General features: G+C 38.2%; 1 protein-coding gene across 1 annotated transcript in view; it reads right to left on the minus strand.

Moving 5' to 3' along the window:
• The window catches only part of DCC (DCC netrin 1 receptor), a 1,139,534-nt gene that overhangs the window by 129,133 nt on the left and 984,849 nt on the right, over nucleotides 1–25,552 (minus strand). Inside the window, exons 16-19 of the mRNA XM_066352289.1 lie at nucleotides 20,392–20,487; nucleotides 14,287–14,519; nucleotides 9,497–9,635; nucleotides 4,751–4,858 (exon numbers count right to left, since the gene is read on the minus strand). Of these exons, the coding sequence (XP_066208386.1) occupies nucleotides 4,751–4,858; nucleotides 9,497–9,635; nucleotides 14,287–14,519; nucleotides 20,392–20,487 (576 nt within the window). The remainder of the gene's footprint in view (nucleotides 1–4,750; nucleotides 4,859–9,496; nucleotides 9,636–14,286; nucleotides 14,520–20,391; nucleotides 20,488–25,552) is intronic.

Below are 25,552 nucleotides of genomic sequence, written 5' to 3' on the forward strand. Positions count from 1 at the left end.
TTCCTTCTGGCCTCAAGTGTTTCTGTTAAAAAGTCAGATGTCATCACTATGGGGGCTCCTTTGTAGGTGATTGACTGCTTTTTTCTTGCAGCTTTTAGTATTCTTTCTTTATCTCTTAGCTTTGGTATTTTAATTATTATGTGTCTTGGTGTATGTCTCTTTGGGTTCCTCTTTAAGGGGATTCTCTATGCTTCTTGAACTTGTGTGACTTTTTCTTTCATCACTTTAGGGAAATTTTCAGCTATCATTTCTTCAATCAGGTTCTCTATCCCCTGTTCTTTCTCTTTTCCTTCAGGAACCCCTATGATTTGGATGTTGTTTCTCTTCATGTTGTCATAGAGCTCTTTTAGAGCATTTCAGACTGTTTGATCCTCTTTTCTTTTTGCTGTTCTGCTTCTGTGCTTCCCTTATCTTGTCCTGTAAATCACTGATTTGATCATCTGCCTCATCCTGCTTGCTTTTAATTCCTTCTAGTGTAGTCTTCATTTCTGATATTGTGTTTGTCATTTCTGTCTGATTCATTTATGATTTCAGTGTCCTTTTTGATGTTTACTATCTCTTTGTTGCGGTGTTCATTATCTCCATCTATTGTTGCTCTAAGATCCTTGAGCATCCTAACAATTATTACTCTAAACTCTGCATCTGGTATCTTGGTTATTTCCAAATCCTTCAGTTCTTTTTCTGGGGATTTTTCTTGTTGATTCATTTGAATTGCATTTCTCTGTCTTCCCATTTTGTCTCTCTATAGACTGCTCCTTTGGATGTGCTGTTTGTGTAGATAGTTGAGTACAGGGTTGGTGTTGTCTGCCTCCATCTTTCAGTTGTGTTGTTTCTAGATCTTCTTGGGTTGGCCTCAGCTGTTATTTGTAATCTTCTGTGGGCTATTTGTCTGCTGCTACTGCTCTTTTTGCTATTTGTGTTGGTGTTTTCTATGCCTTAGCTGGGTCAGATGTGAGGAGCCTTTCCTTAATATACCTCTTTAACTAGGATTGTTAGGTCCTGAGCTGATGCTCTCTGTATCTGGCCACTGGATGTACCAGCCCTAGGTCTCCTAGGCCAGAACCTGGAACAGACTAGTGGGGGTCACTGCTATGACTGGCCCTTAGCAACCTTCTTGGAGCTACAGGCAATCCAGAATTTCTTTTTGCCTCTGCTGGGCCCTGATGCCATTGTAAATATCAGCTGCACTCCTAGGCTGGCTTTTATCTACTCTTGGCCAGTGTGTGTGGCCTTTCTATCCTCAAGGTGTGTTCTTTCCACTGGCCCCTCCCTGTCAGAGCCTCCTCACGCACTTGGGCACTGACACTGCTGGGTGCGCAGGCTTGCAGGCTCGAGGTATGCAGCTCAGGCTGCCACACGGGACTGCCCCGTGGGCACGGGGGACTCCTCACCTTTTCGAGCTCCGCCCCCCATGGGCACACAGGCTGCCTCTTTGGGCTCTGCCCTGCAGATGCCCAGGGATGCCCATCTGGGCTCCGCCCCTCATCAATGTCACATGGGCCACATGGTTCCACCCCCTGCTGCCACTGTGCAGGCTGCCTTGCTGGGCTCTGGTCCCTCACCCCATCATGCAGGCTGAGCACTGCAGCTGCCACTGCAGCCAGGCCCTCCTGCCTTTTGGAGGGAACTCAGCAGTTTGGGGGTGTAGTGTATCTCAGACCTCAGCTCTCAAAACCTGTGTCCCTGATGTGCCCCCTGCTTCTAAGTGTCTCTTTGCACTGACTAGAGCAGGAGAGTCTCTGGTAGGTGGTGTAATTGCTTCCCTTTGCTGGTTTGGGTCTCCCAGGAAAAATGGCCACTTTAGGTTTGGGGAGTGACCCAGTACAGGGGTCAGGGTGGCTGTCCCTTACTGTCTCTCCTTGTGCCCATGAGACTACACTCTCCTCTTGTAACTCCAGTCCTCTCTGTGATCCACCCTCCTGGAGCCCCGGGGTAAGTGGCTGTGAACAAGGTTTTCTGCACGGTCCCTTTAAGATAAAGCCTGGGTCTGAGAGTTCTGTCTCCCTCCCGCAAACAATAACCTGGCTCTTCTTTCAGCTAAATACTGTTCATATGCCTCCTCTAGTCTCTGGGGCTCCAGACTGGGGTTCTAGTCCTGGGGCTGAGGACCCACAACTCTCCTGGCAATCCACCCCACTGTGAGAGACCTTCTGGGCTGCCTCTCGCTCCTGTGAGTGGGGCAGCCCTTTCTGCATCTCTGCCCTTCCTACCAGTCTTGGTGTGGCTTTTTTGGTGATGCTCAGTTATAGATTCCTCTTAGTTTTGTCTAAAGTTGGTTTTTCAAGGTGATGGTTTCTAAGTTAAGTTGTAATCCACTTTAGTTCTGGGAGGTGGGAGTTATAATGTCTGCCTACTTCATCACCATTTTCCCTCTCTCAGTCCAGATTCTTAAGCCATCAGTTTATGATCAAGGAATTTAAGCACCAAGATTATCTGGGCCTTTTCTTCCATCCCCTTTATTATTTTGTTTTGTTTAATCTTTTTGAAATATATTTATTTAAAAATTGATGAGCTGGGTTCCTAGCAAAGCACATCTGAAAAGCCTCTTCCTAGAGTGGATTTCAAATTGGAATAATAACAGCTCATTTGTTTCAGTGCTTACTGGGCATCAGGGACTTTTCTGGGCACTTTATTATAACAATTCTACAAAAGAGGTTCTATTCCTACCCTTATTTTATAGATGATAAATTGAGATGCTGGAAGGTTAAACAACTTGCCCAGGCATCTCCCAAAGAAGTTCAGGTTCTGAATTCTTAACCACCCTGCCTGACTGCTGTGAACATGCAAGGACCCAGGAAAACAAGTGACAGGAATGTAGGGTGGGAACACAGCCTCCACATGACCCACCTCCTTGTGAGAATACAGGTGTCCTGACATACTGGGAAAGAGCTCATACCTCCTTTGTACTTCCATGGGAAGCAGAGTATAGCAAACTTGGGTCGTCAACTGAATGGTCTTCTATTTCGAGTATTTTTCATCTTATTTTCTAAAACTAATTTTATGGAAAGACTCAAACTGTGTATGGAATGGACGTTGTCTTCAGAGTTCTTAGTATTTGCTCTCTGTTGAATTGAGCCAAAATATCTCAACTTGAAAATCACAACTTGGTCTTTGTAAGTGAACTAGGCTTTTAAAATAAAAAGTATTGCCTCCCATATGTTTACCAGACCATTATTATATAATAAATTTTTGGTTGTGGTAACCATTATTCAACTCTACATAAAATATGTGGACAAGGTCTCTTATGCATACACTGTGATTTTGGCACACTAAAGTTTTTCTTAAATTAATTTGTATTTTATTTTCCCTTAAAAGTAAAATAAGGCTTTCCTTCAGAGTTGAAAACACTTTCCATTGTTTACATTGACTATTTGATGAGATTTATTTAAGTAAGAGTGGAGCATTGGATAGATGAATTATATGTATATGACTTATTTTATTCTTTAAGAAAAAATATATATTTTCCATCAGAACTTGTTTTGATTTCAAAAACTTGTTTTTTGTCTTATTATTTGTTGATTTACCATATGTTTACAAATAACTTTGTAGCATAACAATATAGTCATGATATAAAAAAATCAAAATCTACAGAAGTATTGAAATTGAACCAGTGAAAATAGATCATAACACTGAGAGGGAAATAAGAAGAAAATGAGAATGAGCCAGCCTCCATTTTAAAGAGCCTGGCAGAGTGACAACTGAGTATATAAGATTTGAGGAGGACTTTACGTCCCTCTTTTTTCCCATATTTATCAGCTCAAATGAAAATTCTGTTAGCTATCGCAGGAAGACCAATTTCCGAGAGAAAACAAGTCTCCAACTTATATTTGCATCACATTGGGAATTTTCACATTATCTTTTCATTTTGTAAAATTCAGAAATAACTCACATAAAGTATGAGTGTCATCTGAACTATAATTTCCATGATTATCACTGCATCACAAGACTGAATTACTTTGCTAATTTATAATAGTGCTATCCACCTCTTGTATGCAAAAAAAAAAAATTGAGAGACTCTTACATGTGCTAACTCAATAGTTCAACTTAATTAGATGATAATGTGTACATTTTTAGTTATATAATATTTTCCATAATAATTATATGCTATGGAGACATCTATTAAAAGACTAAAGTGATCATTTAAATGCAAAATTCCTGATAGAACTCCATTATATTTTTCATACTAAATTAACATTATAGGCTTTCTAATGGATGCTTTAATTAGGCATTGATGTTATCAGCAATATTTGGCAAAATAAAATCTGTCACTGTGAAATATTAAGTTCAATTTCTGTCAGTCAATATTAAGTGTCTTCTGAACCTTAGGTTCTAAGTAAGAAGCTAAAAGCTTAAGTGAGAAACGAAAAAGCCCACCCAGACAAATGTTCTTCTTTCCATGTGCAAAAATACTCCATCATTATGCGTCTTTTGTATTTTATAATTGCCAAACAACCGGCTTCCTTTTAGTTATTTATGCTCCATCCCATTAGAAGGCTGTCCTGATGCTGCACAGAATGAAAAACAAAAGGTCTGTACTAATTAAAATACACATCATTCAGAAAGCAACTCACATCAAATGTGTATGTGAGCCTATCTGTATGCATCATTAGAGGAATTCCAAGGTCAGGGATGCCAGTGCAGGCAAGAGACAATCAGAAAGGGTCAGGAAGTCAACTGAGATGCTGGAGCAGAGAGGTAAGCAATCACAGGCTACGCGGAGCAATGCTCAAAACAAAGCTGAGGTCCTTACCAGTGATTTTCCCATTGGCTTCCAAGGGAGGCTGCCAGCTCACTATGACAGCACGAGGCTTGCCCTCCCGGGTAATGACTGTCAGGTCCTTGGGGGCAGAGGTCGGGGCTGTGAGATGAGACAGAGACAGGCCTTGTCATTAGATGTGAAAGAAAACAGACATTTACGGGGCTTCTAATCATGATGCCAACCCTCAGAATCTATCATGCAGTATATCACGCTTACTTTGCCTTTTGAAATGTATCTCAAGCATTTGAATTAAATAAGCAAACAAACAAAAATACAGAAGTTAAAATGCAGCTTTTTTTTTCATGAAAGTTAAATGACATCCAAAGGGGTGAATATAGAGAGAAGAGAATTTGTGTGAATATGAAGAAAAAAAGTGTAACTGGTATTTTCGAGTGCTACATGACAAATGTGAGAATCATAACAGAATGGCCAGATGTGGACATACTTTGTGAGATTGATGGTTACATGTCTCCAAGAGAGAATTCTGTTATGACTGTAGTGTTTGTAATTAAAAATGCCACTTAATACCATATTTCCTTAAAAGCCCCTCCCCACGAAAAGAATACATTTAAACGCAGGTCAAAACATCTTGCTTAGGTAACATACTGGTTATCTCCTCACAAGGCAGAAAAGAAATATCTGAAAATGGAATTGATAAGGGTCTTAGTATCCACCTGGCATGAAATTAGATGGTATATATAATGCGTTTAATAAAACTGGAGCAAGAACGTTCTTGCAAGAAAAGAAGATTTATTAAAGCAAAATACCAAAGAGTCAATGTTATTTTAAAGAAGGATTACTCAGTCACATAAAGAGTTCATTCAAAATATTTTCTAAGCCACAGATAGGAAGGTAATGCTATAGTCACAAATGGGTTTAGAGTATTATGCCAAGAATAATAAGGAATTTTCTGACTGTGAAAGTAATAAGAAAATTTGTCTTTTTAACTTGTCAGAAAGTTCCTTTTTTTCTTAACTGTAGCAAGATTCAAATTGATGCTTATTTAGAAAACAGGTAATAATTAGATGGCTTCACAGAACCTGTTATATGGTATTCCAAAAGAGAAAATGACTTCAACTTTAGCTAGCAAATAGATCCGTTAAAGAGTTGGTTATTTATTTATAAAGCCATCTAACAACTCATCTATTTCAGGTGTTGTGCAAGTTTCTTTCTTTTACTTCTAGGCATGTGAATATTAAGTGAATAGAGATTCTGGTACTGGAATCAATAGCTCAAATGTTTAAAAATATCATGTGAACTGCACACTATTTCCTAATATTTAGAAAAGAATGTGGCCCTAAACTCTTCAATGAAAGAAGAATATCTCTGTTCTGTTCCTGTCCAATCTCATGGGCTCTACCGGAAGTGATCTTTAGAAATTCTTCATTAACTACCTATCCTCTTTGCATTAAATGTAATTATATAACAATAAATAAGAAACACCAGGCCCTGCAGTATTTATACCTTATTCTGTTTTACAGCTTCACTTGTCCTTGCTGGCCCATGAGTACCATGCTCTGAACACTCTGAACCATTCATAAGTGTCTCTTGATGTCATCTTTTTGACATCTGCTTGTGTATTTTTGTACACACTGTTCCCTTCCATTGGAAGGCCCTGGTATATGATGAACCAACCAGGCCAGAGCTCAATCATTACTTCCTATGCTAAACCTCTCCTTATTTCTCCAGACAGAGTTTCTCCTTGGATGAAGTTGCTCTGATTTCAGTGTGCCCAAAATTCTGTGATATTTCTCATGTGACTTCAAGTTTTAATTGAGATATATATGTATATATTTCTTCTCTATTAGATTATAATTCTCTCAGAGATGCAGGCTGTGTTCTCTTTACTTTTTATACCAAGTCCCTCTCTCAGGACCTGACAATTACAAATGGACATTATTAGAAACTCAATTAATATCAAAGCTGACTGAACAAGTACTGTCCAGTTGTTTGTCTGGCTCTCATTTTTTACCTTGCTTGAATATTTTTAAGCTCATGAATGGAAGGTATCATTTACGATGTAGAAGATTTCCAGTCATGGAAATCACATTGGACATTTGTTATTTGGACTGTCCAACATCCTATCCCTTCCTCCTTTGTTTAGAGAAGAACTCTGCTTTTCTCTTTGGGAACAAGCTCTCCTCTGTGTCAAGTAACCTTCATGGCCTTTATCTACACTTTTTTTTTTTTAGCTGTGGGATTCTCTCTTCTCAAAAACTGGATGTTAATACAAAGAAGAAAAAAACCACACAGAGTCAAATCATTGTGATGGCATCACCTTGAATGACAGTCCAATAGCTCTTCCTCTCTAAAGGCTGGGACTGCCCCTTCCTAAGACCCATTATTTCAGGAGCCTTCCAGTTATTTTTATTTTACTTCAGCTAAACAGAGTATTTGTCACCTGGGCAGAATGAAATGTTTTATTTCAAGAATCCGCCTGCCACCCGTTTCTTTATCATGAGCAATTTTAGCCCAAGTGCCTAACAATGCAGCTTTTATGTTGTTGCAGAATTAAAAGCAAACCCTAAAGCGATTTCATTCACTTCATTTCCTTCTCCCAGTTATAAAACCTGCAGACACTTGTGAATTACTTCTTGCTTCTCATCATCATCCAGAGATCTCATCCTCATGCTATTTATACCTTTGTCCAGAACATTACCCATTTTGACAATCACCCTTCTTGCTAACCACATTTCTAAAAGTTAATATCTTTTTTTTGTATCCTTCCAAAGTGAGAAGCAGGGGGGCAGCAGACAGACAGACTCCTGCACGTGCCTGACAGGAATCCACCCGGCATGTCCACCAGGGGGCGATGCTCTGCCCATCGGGGTGCTGCTCTGCTGCATCTGGAGCCATTCTAGTGCTTGAGGTGGAGGCCATGGAGCCATCCTCAATGCCCAGGCCAACTTTGCTCCAATGGAGCCTTGGCTGGGGAGGGGAAGAGAGAAAGGAGAAGGGGAAGGGTGGAGAAGCAGATGGGCACCTCTCGCATGTGCCCTGGCTGGGAATTGAACCAGGGACTTCCACACGCTGGGCCGACACTCCACCGCTGAACTAACTGGCCAGGGCCAAAAGTTAATATCTTTTTGTTAGCAATAGGTCTCATCATTGGTGTCCCTACAAGATTAGGCAGTTGATAAGAAATCAGTAGGGTACATTTATCAAGTCAGATGTTGGTATACATTTTATATTTATGAAAGGGAAAAATGAATCAATTTGCTTGCTTTAAGAGAAAATTACTACTCCTTCTCTTGCATGCAAAAAGATCAAGTGTCTTAGTGGTTTGTATTTAACCTCTTCATCTCATTTTAAATAAAAAGAAAGAAGAGCAGAGCCTTCATTCTCTCCACAGTCCATAACTCATTCAGCTTCTCTTAGTTTTAAAAAGATGTGAACATTGGTATTCAGGGCACAGTTCTAAAACACTTAATATATGTAGACATGTAAAAGGGAAAAGGAGTCTGTTGAAATTAAATCAAACTAGAAAAATTCTTATAGCCTGACCAAGCAGTAGCTTAGTGTTGGCCTGGGATGCAGAGGACCTAGGCTCATCCAGCTTGAGCGCAGGCTCACTGGCTTGAGTGTGGGGTTGCTGATTTGAACGTGGGATCATAGACATGACCCTATGGTTGCTGGCTTGAGTCCAAATAAGGCTAGTTTGAAGCCCAAGGTCATTGGCTTGAGCAAGGGGTCACTGGTTTGGCTAGAGGCCCCCAGGCAAGGCATGTATGAGAAGGCAATCAATGAACAACTAAGGTGCCACAACTATGAATTGATGCTTCTCATCTCTCTCCCTTTTTGTCTGTCCCTGTCTATCCCTCTCTGTCTCTATCTTCCAAAACATATTCTTATAGAATAATGTAGCCACAAAAATTAAAAAATACAGTGATATCTCTCTGAGTTAAAATGGGAGCCAAATATAATAATTAAAACTGCACTGCCACAGAACAAATTCTAATAGAAAGAGACATTCAACTTACCCAGAGAAAAGTTTTATTGCCATATATTTAAAAAAAATTTGTTTGATATAATACCACAAAACCAATCATCACAAAGCATGTTAAACCCTGTATTTTTCAAATGTTGAATCCCTATGAACTATGAATTCCAAGTACACTGCATGTCTGTTAAGATTATAAACGCAACATTTATGATCCATAGTAAATGTGACTGGTAAAATTTACAGTGAATTGCTTTTACCCTAGATTTGAACTACTTCAAATTACATGAAGGTTTTTCATTGTGTTCTCTTATTTCCAAAGATTGAACATGTCCACCTGGAAACTGCTTCCCATATCTAACTTAGGGGAAGAATCCATGAGACTGCAATTATAATGCAATGTTTTATTCTGTATCTCATTTCCTTCCAAAAAAGTAAAACCTACCATGACTGTTGGTTAATGACACAAATGCTTGGAACAGAGAGAGTTCAATGTATAGATTTCTGCCTTTATGCAAATGCATTAAAAAGAAAATTTTATTTAGACCCCCTGAGTTAATGCCCAGATTAAAACCAGATTAGTACATTCATTAGGGAATCATTATCTTCTTTTCTAGAATGGAGAGGATAATATTAGATATAAAAGGGTTATGAACTATGAAGTATGAGATACTTTACATAAGATAAGGTATAAATTAGACATCCAAATGCAAGTGTTCCAGCTTCCACAGAACCCGGGAACCACTATTATCAAATACTGCGAGTAGAAAATTTGAAGCTAGCCTTTCTTCACATACCTGCTTCATATGTGGTGGCGTGTGCAGTCATGCTCCACGTGCTCGACCTTCTGCTTTTTGTTACCATGACCGAGAACTCATACATTGTGTTTGGTTTGAGGCCTGTTGCTGTGTAACTCAGAGATGTTGTGTCTTCTGACTATACAAGCAGGAAATAAGCAAAAAGAGAAAAAAAATGAAAAACTCTATCAACTTGGTAAATCAAGACATATAAAAAGATTATCAAATAAGCCAACCACAAAAAAGTCTAGAGAGCTTGGACACAGCACTGATTTTATTTCCTTTCTGTCAGCTGGTTTACACTGGCTGATTATACATCCAAATATGCCTGACACAATCAGACATTATGTTTTCTAAAGGGGTAGCTAGCTGGTAAAGTTCCCAGGTGAGGCAATGACCATGGTGGCAGGCAATTATTTCCTTCTGTCAATTCCAACTTTAAGGTTATATGCACTGACCTTTGCTTCAATTTATTTATAATAATAAAAATAATGTTTTTGGTTTTATGCATTTTACATAGATCATTTTGATTATTTTCTACTGTAATAAAATTAATTTTTAGAATTCTGCTTATGATTTTTGCAAAAAGACTTTATGGTACAGACTTCTAGTGATTCAAAAATCTATTTGGCTAAAGAAAATGGACAAAGGCAGTGTTGTGGCATGTGGCTTTCTGGCATGTAGTTTTGTGTATACTTCATATTAAACACAAATTTAATTGTGGTCACTGAAGCAACTGATCAGGAAGGGAACAACAAATTGAATAAATATTAAAGCATTAAAAGAGTGTTAATTAGTGAGTTCTTTTTCTTTGTCTTTTAAACAACAGGTTAAAGATATTTTATTAAAGAGCATATTATCTGTTTTTATTGTTTACTCAAAAGATCAAAATGGTAATAAAGAAAAAAACAGATTAATTCATATTTGTCATATAATCATGCAAATTTAAGACTATTTATGCCTCTTATAAATATCAATTTATGTTGGTATTTAGAACTTGATCTTCTTCCAAATGTCAATATTTATTTTGACCTTTATATTTATTACATTAGTTATATATCTATGTCTAGAAAACCAAGGGAAGCTCTCCTTCCCCATCTCTGTCAGACCTATCTTCTCCCTTACTGCTCTAGTGTGGTATACCTTTTTTATTCTATTATGAATCCTTCTCAGATTATAGCTATGGAAATTCTACATTTTGTTATAAAGCCAAATAAATATTTAATGGTACAAATAATGTTTTGAGGATGTGACCATCCATCCTGTTAAAGTGATGACCTTGTAAATATCTATCAGAAGCTCTTAAAAATAGCTGTAAAAATGTGGGTCCCGAATAAATGAAAAATACTCTGTAGACTCAGGAAGATGGAATCCCATCAAAAAAGCACAAAATGGGCAGCTAGTATCTGACATGTGATATATAACTTCCAACCTTGCCCTCCTTCACTGTCATAACGAACGCCTCCAAGTCTTAGAGATGGAAATAAGGGGAGAGACAGGACTGTGAGAAGTGTTTCAGCTAGGAAGGAAGCATCCCCTATCATAAAGCTAGTCCCTTTCAGTATAGACAACTCCAGCAATTGGGAGGCCACTAAGCAATACTGCCCTTCTTTATGGTCTAGAATGATACACTTGTATCCTATAAATACCATGAATTCACTGAGTTTTCTCAGAATTTTCATGGAAAGTTGCTGCTCATTATAAATCATCAGCCTGGATGTACTTTGAGAAATTATGGCCAGTTCTTTTTGTGAGCATTGAACACCCAGGTACTACCTATCTGAGACTCAGTTTCCTCATCTGTGAAACAGAGAAGACCACAGCACTGACCTCATGGCATTATTTAAAGTGTAAAGTCAAGTGAAACAAAGTGCCTGGCCCAGAGTTAGCATTAAATAAACATTAGCTGCAATATTTCATGCAATGTCAAATGTGCTGTATAATTTTAGGCATGTGTTGAATTCTGCTTTGAGTTGTCAGTATTTTGAGGTCAGAGATAGTCCTGCACAACTCTGCCTCTTCTGTCATACCCATGCCACATCTGCTAAACACCAGGCAGCAGTCAAGGAATGTATTTGGAATGGAAATCTTAAAAAACACCACATGATTAACCACATTAGTAGAAAAGGAATTATAGACTATTTCTCCATTTGATAAACAAAATGAATTCAGAGTTATGGCCAATCATTCAAAATACAAATGTCTGGGCTACGGCTTGACTTGGGACTAAATGAAGCAGAAAGGTGCTCTGGTGAGGAGGGCCCTAGATAATGCCATCGGAGTTTTTGTCAAGTTACACAACCTACCTATGTAACCTATGTCATAAACACATCTACATATATGACTATGAAGAATCTTACTCTTTCTATAGCAGGTGTGAATATCCTAATCATATCGATGAGAAAAATGTGATTGAGCAAGTTAGGTGACACAACAGGATGTGGTGAAACCAAGTCTTGAGCCCAGGTCATGTGACCCCCTGGGTAGAGCCCCCCTCAATGGTACATGCCCTGCCTACCACATAAAGGTATAGTAGAGAGTGAGACAAAATAATAGTTATGACAATGGTTTGAAATATTCAAAAAGCTAGAACAAAGCATTCTGTTACCATTATCTGTAAACCTTTAATTCATTGTATGTCTTTCTAGTGGACCAGATAACTTCTACATTTATCCTCACTACCCAACTTACCCAACTCTTTCTCCCAACCCTTCTCCCAGGCTGTGGATGTAGACTGCATGTGTGAGAAGGAGGATGGAAAGTTAGTAATTGGAAGACTTAGGTTCAGCAAGATGATGGGGAGAGAAACAGTTAACATCTTTTTTCTATTTCCAAACTTCAATCCATGAAAGAAACCAGCCTCTTCTGACAGAGGATAACTTTTGGGCTGGGCCTCGCTTTCCAGGCATTCTTTGTGAAACTCAGTAATTCTGTGTCTGCTGTATTAACTATTCAACTAAAATAAATTGCTGCACTCAAGAAACGTTGAAACTCAAAGTATTCTGCAGAGAACAACCATTGTCCTTCAGAACATTTCTTCAGAACATTTCAGATACTGGCAAAGTACCCATGCCCTTTTTGTGAAATGAATGTAACCAAGTATAGCAGTTATGAGCATAAAATTTTTAAAGTAGTAATTTTCAAGTAAACTTGGAATTGGGCAATCTGTATATAAAGAGTTTTTTAATGCTCTCATATGTTTTATTGGTTGTCTTTTCTGATAATGTTATCTTTATTTATAGCTCCACTGAGTCTTAAATCTAATACTATAAGAAGATGGATAGGATACTTACAACAATATCTTATATCAATGATACTATTGGGATTTGCCTAGAGAGTTTTTTCCAAATACTTGACCTAAGAGGGAGGCAATACCAAAGAAAAGGTTTTTTAAATGGTTTCAAGTATGAACTGATTTATGAGGAAATGTGAATTTTATGCCACTGAAAAGTTAAAAGGGACCCGAAGCATGGAGCCTACAGGAAGAAAGGCTGACTTACAAAACCATTGGTGGGACTTTGCTTTACCTCCAGGGTCTTTACAATCTGAAATTCCCACAGGATCCTTACACCCCCTGATCACCACCAGCTTGAGGCTGGATTAAGCAAGATGGCAGTTTGGTGGAAAGAATCTTGGAAAAGTAGCAGAAGCTCCAGATTCTCCCTGAGAGCGACCTTAGCAGACTGGTTAAGAGAAGGCATACAAGACCGAGTGGCAGGGTCGAGTTCTTGCGACCTGGCTGTTGGGGAGCATTTATTATCTTGTTTTTGAAGCTACCTTTTTAATCCCAAATCATCATCTTGTGAGATTTATATTTTAAAGTGTTTTCATATATTATCTCCCTTTAATAGTTTATGAATTCTTTGGCATCTATCTTCAAATCCAAGTATTATTACTCATTCCAAAATTATAAATAATATGTTAGGTAAAACAACCGAATCATGTTTAACTACACAGTTCTAGGGACATCGTAGGTGCTCGATAATCACTTGATCTTTTCATTTTTGCCTACATTTGTGTATTATTTGCATATACTAACATTATGGCAGGCTTAGGCAGTAATAAAATTGTCCCAGTATGTAACAATTTGTTGCAATTCTTGTGGCTGGCTGATAGAGATTTGAAATTATTGAGGACAATGCCCCAAATATATATCTCTAAAGAGATCTTAGGGGGGTTGTGAGTTGACTGAATGATAGGACAGGAATAAGGGGCCTTGTCTAATTCACATTACTTAAACAAGAGTGTGTGTCATCAGTTTTCTTTATTACGTTTCCAGGCTATACAGAGGAAGTAGATGCTAATGGCTTAGAGCGCTTTCCAAGGAGGTTCTAAAAATCTTGCAGTTTGTATTCCCAGTCAGAGTCACTGTAAGGGAGGACCTCTGTAACATTAACAGGGTTGCTATTGGTGTCAGTCCGATTCCAAATGAAAAGAAAGACACCAAAATCCATCCAGAAAATTAATGTGGAGCCTGCTATTTTCAAAGGAAAAAGGCATTCCTTTGTTTCGGATTATGTATTTATCAAATTATTTCTACAAACCCAGCACCTGGTGATATTCAAATACTATTTTGCATCTTTTGATGTTTTTCTCCCTTGCCTTAGACTTGCTTCCTAAGACACAATTATTCCTGTACTAATTTTAGCTACCAAATTATTAAAATGCCTTGTTTTCCATTTAGTGTCTCTGCAGCAAAATGACTCATGACAGTCCAGGAAGCATTGAAAACAATGTAGTCAACAAATGACAGTTCATTTACAATTTCATACTATTAATTAGAACTTCACCTTGTATTTTGCATTTGCAGAAAAGCTGGTCCTCCACCGGACAGTGTAAAGTCGCACTTCGGATGTTTTCTGGTTCTTAGGGACAGAGTTGTCTGCCCAGCTGACTCTCACGGCATCGTGGGTAAGAGCCACAGCCTGCACACCTACTGGTGGGAGCATGGGGGTGGAGACATCTGGGACCGAGGTGGGGAAATCATCAAGCAAAGGATAATAATCAACTGGGTCAGTGGGATCTGGGTTTACAAACCAGCCAAATGAAACAAACAAATAAATACGTAAAGAAAAGAGTTAAAAAAGAAATATCAGTGGTAACACATCACAATGAGTTAAATGCATGGCAATAATGATGAAAGGGAACATGAGAAGAACAGAAAAAAAATACAATTAATTCAATTGGAAAACCCATCAGAAACAGTATTGCTATATTACAAAAATAACTGTTTTCTATAATTTACTCATTTCCTTGGAGTGGTTTTATCAATTTGGCTGTCACTTCTACTTATGTATAAAAAAAACAACTCTTGAAGAACAAGTGTTTATTAAGTCTGTTTATTATTCATGTAACAAACATTTACGTAGCACCCACTCTGTCCCAGGTATGTATGTATTTTAAAAGTTTATTTTATTTTGAAATGTTGAACATTACTTCTTCAGAGGAAGTATCAGATTTATAACTATACAAATAACTTAAAATAACAAGATAAAAAGGCATGCCTGGTTTATTTCCTCCTGCAAAGGAAATACAAGCCTAGTACTTGTTTTTGTTGTTGTTTGTTTGTTTTCTTCTCTTCTAACTTGATTTTGTTTCTCTAATGTTTTCATTACTGCTTAGTTTATATCTTAGAAATAAACAAGAAATAAGACCAAAGGGCCCTGAGGTCTACAACAATCTGTCTGTGGCTATAATATATCTATGTTCTATGGCACAAAACTAGCCTGACCAAGTCCCTGGTCCACATGGTTCACCGATAATTCTGACATTAGGTTTCAGGTAGCACTTGCTTAACAGGTTTCCTTAGATTGAAATCCTTAGAGAAAGGGAAATGTCCATTTGACCCACATTCTCACAGACTTAACTTAAATTTTCAGTCTTTTAAGGCACTTAGGTATCTTTTCTACAGTTCTTCTAAGATTTCAAGTTCCACTGAAAGATATTCTGTTATTGGGTGGGAGACAGAAAGAACTACCATGTGTGCACTGATGGACACACATACTTTGATCAATGATATTCTCGGAATCTGTATGGTGATGTGTGTGGTTTTATAAAGTTCTGTAGAAAAATCTTGTACTCATCTTTTATGCTGGGTATCTCAGAATAAGAGGAGCTTATTTTGTAGCCAAATTTTTAGCCTTTTATTTTATACCTAAGACATTGAAATTTATAATATTTTGCTTTTAAGTCATGTAATATGTATTCTCACTAACAAAACAAAGATGATGAGCTCTCAGGATGGGCACATGATGCCATCTGTGGAGATGGGACCTCTAGAATGTAGAGTATCTGAGGCAGTGTACATACAGAATTTATATTTTTAAACAGCCTCTTTCGAAGTGCCGCAGCTACTGGCTGGTTTCGATGATTACTACACTTTGTCCATGCCCTTTCAAATGCATAGCCCCTACCCATCACTCTGATTTCCAATGAATTATTTAGTAGTTTCCTGGGCTGTGGTCTTTGGAACAAAATATAAAACCCGAAAACAAAAACAACAAAAGGCAAGAGAAAAATAAAAGAGATAGAAATAAAAATGTGTGTTTAAAATTTAATGACAAAGTCCAGGCTGTCTGTATTTCTTTTGATGTGTCTTTTCATTCTGGGCTCCATTAAAGCCGAATTGACTTCGGAAATGATGAAGAGGGAGCTGCAGGTGCTGCCCCCCTGGAGGAGGCCAATCAGTCACCTGCTTGGGGCAGCAGTGGGAGGGGTTGCTGCCCCACCGCGGAGGATGGCACCTCACTTCACTTGTTTCTGTTCTTAGCTAACTTTCCAAGAAGAAAGTTATACACATGGGAGGCCTACTCCTTTCTGACCAGGCTTCATTAATGACTTACCCTATTTGTTGTTTCTTTACTTGATCTAATTTTGTTGGTAAACCTATATTAACATTGTAGCCTTTTGCAGGTACCTTAGATAAGGTTTTGAAAAGTAGTGATTCAACTTCAATAAATAGGAATACTCCATCCTGCTGTTTCTGAATGTGAGAAGGGGACATTTTTCATGACTTGTTGTGGAGTTTCTTTTTCTTGAAGTCTCAGGTCCAGAATGCATCCCTCATATTACAAGTAATGCTGTCTGACGGCACTTTGTATCTTAATTCAAGTTTCTAACCTTGTACACAATTTTCTTGACTGCTTTAGGGAATTTTTTTTTCAAGCATGGCTGTCATTCTACCTGCCACCTTCTTTATAGCTACATTGTGCAAATACAGTAGCCATTGGTTACAAGAACAATTTGTTTTAATTAAATAAAATTAAATACAATTCAAAATTCCCTTCTCTTGCACTAGCCAATTAATTGCAAGTGCTTAATGGGCACATGAGCGTGGTGCCTTCCATACTGGATAGGACAGATATAGAGCATTTCCAACAAAGCAGAATATTCTAGCAGATGGCAGCACTGCTCTAAATTCATATATGCTAAATATATCGCAAGTTATCTTTATTTTCTCTCTCAGGACAGAAACTGATTAGTTGGATTAAATATATCCTTTTGTTTCTAAACAACTTTCTTTTTTCAATTTTTAAACATTTCTGATTACTTCTATACCATTGATTTTTGGTGGTTATATTCAAAAGAGTAAAAAAAAATAATAAAAATTTTAAAAAGAGAAAATATACCCTTAAATTTTCTGCTAAAAAAAGAAATCTATTCAATTTGTAATAAATGTTTTGGTAAGAGTCCATAAATTTTTCACCCAATATATTTATATTCAAAAGAGTTTTTTAAAAAAACAATACAATTTGACATCTGGATTGCACTGCATTTAGATATTGATAAAACAGTTGAAAGTAAACAAATTCAAACAACACACCTCATTAGTCCCCTGCCCTCTTCCCTTCTCCAGGCTCAATCTGTCCTGTCCTTGTGACAATGAGAAATAAATGGCTTTCCAGCTAAAATGAAACTGTACATTCATTTGACCTGGTGACACTTTCCACGGTTCTCACATGGATATGTTCAGAACAAGATGGGGCCCCAGAGCGCACCGACATCCATGAGTACGCCCGTGTGAAGAACCATCAGAGCCTGAAGCATTTATTGCCTCTGTTCTTTTTGTGTTTTCCTTACACTGGCCTCTTCCAAGATTGCTCATGGGAATGCTCCGCGGAACTCACAGACAGAGAGTGCTTTCTACAGGGCACTGCGACACATTTATTGATAGAGACTCTCCCAGAAGCGTAACCAGTCATTCCATTTTCTTGCCCTCTGTTCTCCATGATGTGTGAAGACACAATACGTCTGTGACATCTGGGACAAGTGTAGTCTCAGCTTTTGGCTGGTTTTATTCTGTCCTCCTGAACCCTTGACTGACTTTTGTTCAAGAAGAAGATTCTTCACACAATTTCCAGCTTTTGGTAGCATTTCATGTCTCAGGTCCATTAGGATTAGAGTCATGTCAGGAATAGAAAATTGTCTTATGGATCACTGGAGTTTTAGAAACCGCTCTGGGATTGCCACACGCTGAGAATGAGTGACAACCAGAGCTACTGGGACGAAGTTAATAACGCCTGAAACGGCTCCTTCTGAGCAGTTTTTCTTTGTGGCCCCGAACTCTACTATCTCTATTACTACTGCTTGCTGCACAAAAGCTTGTTGATTTTTTGGTCACCTACATGACCCTTCTTTGTGGGCTTAAGGTTTGGTAAATAATAATAATAATGGAAGTTTTAAAACACTGACTATAGTGTAATTGTGTGTGGCCTAATTCAGGCTCAAAGTCACCACATCAAAGAGCAGCCAGTCAGCGACTTTCCCCATAGGTAGGAAGGGTGTGACATACTACATGGCAGTTATGGGAAGCAAAGTGACAGCCAAAATGGGCTGCTCTCTCTAAAGGACCTTGCTGCTGGCAGAACAAGAGAATAAGGGACACCCACCCATCAGGTCACCTTGTATTTTACTCTCTGGACCTATTGCCCCATCTCTCTATATTTAGAGATAATACGTTTAATAGTAACATTTTGAAAAGTTGTAGTTTACCATGGCTAGTTGTCTCAGTGGTAGAGTGTTGGCCCAGAGTGTGGAAGTCCCAGGTTCGATTCCCAGTCAGGGCACACAGGAGTAGTGACCATCTCCTTCTCCTTCTCTACCCCTCACCCTTCTCTCTCTCTCTCTCTAACCTTCCCACAGCCATGGCTTGAATGGTTTGAGCAAGTTGGCCCTGAGTGCTGAGGATGGCTCCATGACCTTGCCTCACGCACTTAAATAGCTTGGTTGCTGAGCAATGGAGCAGCGGCCCCAGATGGGCAGAGCATTAGCCCAAGACAGGGCTTGCTGGGTAGGTCCCACTTGGGGCACCTGTGGGAGTCTGTTTCTCTGCTTCCCTGATTCCCAACCTCTTACTAATTAAAAAAAAGTAGTAATTCTACTCTAAGAAATGTTAATAACTCAATCCTGCTATTTTTGAATTTTAAATAGTTGTTTTTCATGACTTGTTGACGTGTTGTTTTTTTTTAAGTCTCAGTTCCAGAATGCTTCCTTCAAATTTTAATTAATGCTGTGTGTTGGTATTTATCTCTGAACTTATATAATTCAAAAGAAATTCTTATTTACCTTTTTTGTGGAGTCATGAGCCTCGTTGATCATACAATGAAAGCCATCTGCTCACAGATAACTGCATATATGGACACAGACCCCACATTTGGCATACCACTTTAGGCACATTGGTAGACCATGAAACAAACCAATGGGCCAAATGTCCAGGAGACTCTGGAATAACAACTTTGCCTTTCAGAATATCGGGAATCCATAAAGTGATGTTAAGCTCTGGAAATAATCATATACCAACTGTGAATCCCCATAACAACTGTGCGTTCTCCAAATAGCCTGTGAATGGAGCTTGTGAGTTTGGGGGAAAAAACTGTACAAAGTGCATATAAATGTAGGCAATAGCAGAAGTCACAGAATTCCCCTATTTATGTTCATTTATTCCTACTTCCTGTCAGGACTTCTTCCTCAGGCACTCAGTCATTTCCCAGGTCCTCTGGTGCCTACTAGCAAATCCTGCCTTAGATCCTTTATTCTCATGCCGGTAAAAGGAGCCGATACATTTCCTGAGGTCTGAGGGTTGTGCATTTTGAAAGAGGTTGGGATCAAAGGGTTCATTAAAGAGATGAAAATCTTGGGCATTACTTTCAGGTTTCAGACACAGACTATTAGGGGCGGTCATGTGATATCCCCGTGTCTCTGAACAGACCCATAGAGGTGTCACTTATTCTATTTTTTTAAAAGCCCAGCCTCGCTCACAGTCTTCATAAATGGCTTGGCTCTCACTTTTGTATGCATCCATTTCTCAGGTCTTGGAGCCCATTTTCTCTTGTGTGCTGACCTCCCATTCCAGCTCACATAAGAATTCTGAGAGGGAATAACTCGGAGAACAGCCAAGCCTCTTACTGCCCAGAAGCGCTGGACACTATTGAGTGACCAGTAGGCCCAACTCAGCCATTTCTGTGACCTGACCCAGTCCCATTCAGGCCCAGGAGGGCAGCTCGTCTCTGTCATACTAGCTTGAAGGACCCTCGACAGAGACATTTGCAACCTTTGTGCAAAGACCGCCTTGCTAAAAGTGTATCAATTTGAGATAAGCTCTTCAGGAGCATGAAGAGCGATATCAGGGCACTGAAATCTGAAGCTACTTGGAGAAGGGAGAAGATGAGAGCTCTCCTTCTCTAAATCCATGCGTTAATTTACAGACTAAATTTCTCTTTAATCTGAAAACCAAAAAACTCAATTGTATATGCACAGATATACACATAAGGCTCAATTAATGACTACATACATTTTTTGTGTGTTTTATTTTGCTTTAGTTTATTTTTTTCCTTTTATTTTTTTGGTCATAACTGAAATGCTGACTATCTGTCACAAGACAGTCTATTTTGACTTACCTGTTATAGATCTGGTGGTGGCGCTTTCATAAAGAGGAACACCTTCTCCTGCATTATTGAATGCTTTCAGGGAGATTACATAATGGGAACTTGACTCTGGAGAAAAAAACACAAGGACCGTGAATGTGGAGATTTATTTCACGTACCGAAATACTCAGGGTAAATCAAACATAACATAATCTATTAAGTAAATTGTGGATTAAAAATGAGTGAGTTTGATTCTGGGAAGAAGGAAAAGACAGCAGTGGTGGCAACATGAGTTTTTTTGAGCTTCCTGAATTTTCACATAAAAAGAAACTGAATAACTAGATGGAAAAGCAAATGCATTTGATCATTTTCGACAAAACTCGGTGCTGAGGTCTACTCTCAAACGCCAGCATGCAAGTGGCACAGACAAATCAATGACTGTCTGCACGGTATCGGTTTCTATGGAAGAGAAACCAGAGGGAAGCAGCAAATCTGAAAACACGATAGTTCTAGAATAGTCATTCTATCAGGCAATGCCGGAAAGTGCAGCAGACCCATTTGAGGACGGTAAACATAATTCCCAAAATTAACCCACGAAGACTCCTTTCCGGGGCGATGCTCATTTGAGGACAAATGGCTGGATATAGATTTAAAATGTGAGCAGGACAGAAGCAATAGAAATAATGGGAAAAGAAAATCCAGATAAAGTAGGAGAGTGGAAATGTTATGAAAGATGGAAAAAAAGTGTGTGATTTTAGTGAGCATTAGGGGTCGGCCAACTTTTCCGTAAAGGGCCAAGACTAAATATTTTGGCTTTGTAGACCACTCTGCCTCTGACAGGTATTTGTGTTTGTTTTGCTTCTTTACAATATTTCAAATATATGAAAAGTATTCCTAGTTCAGGGGAACCCAAACAAGAATAGGGCATGGGCCAGATTTGACCCACAGGGTGTAGTGTGCTAAGATGGGAGCCTTGCTCTAATGGAAACAATACAAGAGGAGCTCCACGTGTTTAGAAAAGCTATGTGAACCTCTGCGATTCCAGGGAAACAAATCACATAAAGAAAGCAATGAAAATCTGTTGAGGTTAAATTTCGTACAGAACAAAAGGAGGAGAGGATCGTTCTTGTAGACAAGTATACACACATGCACAAACATACACACACTCAAAAGAATCAAAATCACACCAAGGAACAGATCAAACCTGCAAGTTACTATTTCAAAATAAACTAAGCAACATTAAGAATATACAGTCCCAAATATTTCAGAGCAACATACATTAAAATTAGAAAAAACTCAGAAATGAATTGGCGTAACTCTAGAATTACATATAGGTGAAAAAAATAATTTTAGAAGTGAGAATATCTAGATTAATAACAGGAGAAAATTTTAAAAAATAGAAATTAAGAAAGAGTAAAGAATAATTTGGGAGAAAGTGACATAGAAAAGGCAGATCTAACATACGAGTAATAATTGTCTTTGAGAAAGAAAACCAAAGAAACAAAACAGAACTAATACTAAAAAATGTAACTCAAGAAATCTTTGCTTACTTAAAACAATGTTTTAGGCATTAGGACAGAAAGAACACGTGATTTATGAGGGGGGAACTCATATAATGATCAGACTTTCTGATAGCAGCCCTTAATGCAGAAGAAATTGGACTAATTTATTTGGGATAATCAAGGGAAGAAAATGTGATTCAAATTAGTTAAGTTTCTATAGTCAACAAAACTTAATTTTAAATAAAAAGGGCGTACCCAAACTGTTACCACCTTGAGAGGAATCAGGGATATTCATTTCCTGATACTGAAAACTACTAAAAAATGAGCTGTAGACATTTGAACTAGGGGAAATATTGAGTTAACTGATGAACAATAAATTTAATGAACTAAGACTAAGTGAAGGTTGAAAGGGAGAGATTTCATTTTGCAAGGCTACCTATTCTGATGTTGAAGATATATTACAACCATAAACAAAATTAAAGGACAATAGGGAGAGCATATGACAAATGTTTCAATAATCATTATTTATGATGATACTATTATTGTTGTTATTCTGAGGCTAATGTAATATGGGTTAAAGCAAATATGCGGTCATAAAAAATTCTAATTCTACATTCTCTGTGTCTTTGAGAACAAAGTTCTTGATGTGGACAAAAGAACATACAGATTTAAAATATGAAAGGTTAAGTGAAGTATTGTCTTCCAAAAATTTAATTAGAAAAACCAATTTAAACTCATAGGTATTTAATCTCTGTTTTGGTCTGTCCACTGAAAAAGTCTTGGAACACTTACTCAATTACAATAAGCATCCCTTGAACCCAGACTTGGATTAAAAATATATATATTTCCTATTGTAAGAAACAGGGCTTTTTGAGAAAAGGCTGATTCTGGTCTGAGATGATTGAGCTGAAACATCTTGGCATACCAGACAGAAAGGAAAAAAACAAAGACGAAAAGGCTCATGTCACATGAACTCAGGAACCAACCTGAAGAGGCTCCCACAGACCAAAGATGAGGACAATCTGAGCTTTCACAAAGAAGAAGCTGCAATAAATTGAAACCCGACAGATATATATGAACAAATAAACTTATAAAAATATTTTTTTTAAATTTTTGTTGAATTTATTGGGCTGAGATTGGTTAATAAAATTATATAGATTTCAAGTGTACAATTCTATACATCATCTGTACTCTGTATTGTGTGTTCACCACACAAAGTCCAGTTTCCTCTCATTGCCACTTATCTCTCTTTACCTTTTCCTAGGTCCCACATTTCCCCCTTTCCCTCTTGAAATCACATACTGTTGTCTGTGTCTATAAGTTTTTCCTTTCTTTCTTCCTTTCTTTTTTCTTTCTTTCTTTTCTTTTTTTTTTTTTTTTGCTTAATCCCTTCTTCACTAACCATTAGAGAAATGCAAATTAAAACCACAATGAGATATCACCTCACACCAGTCAGAATGGCTCTCATTAATAGATGAATAAACAACAACTATAGGTGAGAGTGTGGAGAAAAGGGAACCCTCCTGCACTGCTGGTGGGAATGCAGACTGGTGCAGCCACTGTGGAAAAGAGTATGGAGATTCCTCAAAAAATTAAATAAAGAGCTACCTTATGACCCAGCAATTTTACTTCTGGGCATTTAGTCAAAGAAATCCAAAGCATTAATTTAAGAAAATATACACACCCCTATGTTCATTGCAGCATTATTTACAATGATCAAGATTTGGAAATGGCCCAAGTGCCCTTCAGTAGATGAGAGGATAAAAAATAGCTGTGGGATTAGGCAATGGCATACTACTCGGATATAAAACTGAAGGAAATCTTATCCTTTGTAACAGCATGCACGGACCTGGAGAGCATATGCTAAGTGAAATAAGCCAGTTAGAGAAAGACAAATACCTTATGATTTCACTCATATATGCAATCTAATGAACAAAATGAGCGAACAAGCAAAGTACAGACAGACTCATGGATTGAGCAGGCTGAGAGCTGTTGGGGGAGAGGATTGCTCTGTGTGGGGTGGAAAGACTGCAAAAAACAAAAAAGAGGGAGAGAGAGAAAAGAAATCATGGGCATAGAAATAAGTAAATAAGGGGGTAAATAGAAAATAAAGCGCGTCTAATTAATGCAAACTGATTACGGTTGTTTTACACTGACCTCTGCTCTACAGATTGGAATTCAGAATGAAGAATGTCCCACTTGATCTGAAGCTCTAAACTTCCTGTTCACAGTTCACAGCTGAAGATGACAGGTGGTCGGCATAGTCCGGGAGATACTGAATTCATTCTTCAGCTCTGTGTTGCCACCTCCCCCCTGCCCAGTTTATTTCTCTTTAGACAACGTTCTCTGTAAAAGCCTCTCTAGCCTTTCTGCATGATTGGCTTTTAGACTTTTGGAATGCATATTATTTTTCACTGAAAAGAAAAAACAAAACAAAACAACAACAACCAAAAACCACTTTAACTGGTTCATTCTCATTTTCCTGGCTGGGATTTTATCTCGATTACAATCCCAACACGTGCACCTCATCTATCTGCTGTCTGGCCCCTGAGCAGTATTCATCATTTCTTAATCTCTCTCCCACAGTGAATGTGAGGTAATTGTCATTTCAATACTGACTCTTGCTAATATTGAAACCCATCAAGTCCCTAGTCGCCTGAGTAATAGCAGCTTCTTTGCCTGGAGGTCAAGCCATGGCACGGGGGACCCTAGCAAAGACTGAAGCTTTATCATATACCAGCTGTTGGGTGAATGAATTACACTACTTGCTGAATTCCACAAGTCCTTACTAGGCTGTGTACACCTTAGGGGAGAACAACCTTAAATTAAAACAAGAAGTGGCAATGGCTTAGCCTGAGGAAAAATAAACAGATTTGCCACAGCATTATAACGAGAAAAAGAATATCCGATAGAGCTAGGGTTCCTGGAGACCTTTGGTCCAGCATTTGGAGGTTCATGTGAGTTCACTTCTTTCTGAAGTGACACAGAGCTACCAGGAAATAAAAGACCTGGGACAACTCCATAATCCTTTGTGGTAGCTTTTTCAAGGAGCTTTTCTTTATGCTCTTTATACTCTACCTGCTTTGGGGCTCTCTCTGACCTCAGTATAGTGCTTTTGTCAAACTGCATTTGATCTGCCGAGAAAGCAATAGGATCTTTTCATGCTTCAATAAAGCTTGATCCAATACTGAATCAATGTGAACAACAATAAAAATATTAGTCAGTTATTGGTTAATGGTGGACCAAGGATTATATTTCTTTAATCCCTTTTTATATTGTGATGGAGATACTGCATTTGAGTGTTTATTGAGGGGGAAAGTACTGTGAGAGTAAATGGGGAGCAAAGGAGAATGAAGGTTTTTCTCCTCATACAAAAGAAGGGTGTCATTTACTAGTTTACCGCTAGAGAGCAATGTGGAGCTATTTTCCTGCACATGCTCAGACTCTTAAACCTTAAAACCAGTAAATCACAAAAGAATTGCCTAGAACTGCACCCTCTGTAGAAGCATCAAATGAGTTAAACACATTTAATATTACCATAATGAATTCAAAATGAATTAATCATTAATTATGGTCAGAGCCCATTGTTCAGAAATACACTTAATGACAATTATGACAGTAACTTTATTTTTTGGATTTGCTAAAATGTTGCGGATATCTAGGCTTGAAAGTGTATCAGTTGAAGCTGAAAA

Source organism: Saccopteryx leptura, chromosome 11, assembly GCF_036850995.1.
Source record: "Saccopteryx leptura isolate mSacLep1 chromosome 11, mSacLep1_pri_phased_curated, whole genome shotgun sequence".
In the NCBI taxonomy this organism is placed as follows: domain Eukaryota; kingdom Metazoa; phylum Chordata; class Mammalia; order Chiroptera; family Emballonuridae; genus Saccopteryx; species Saccopteryx leptura.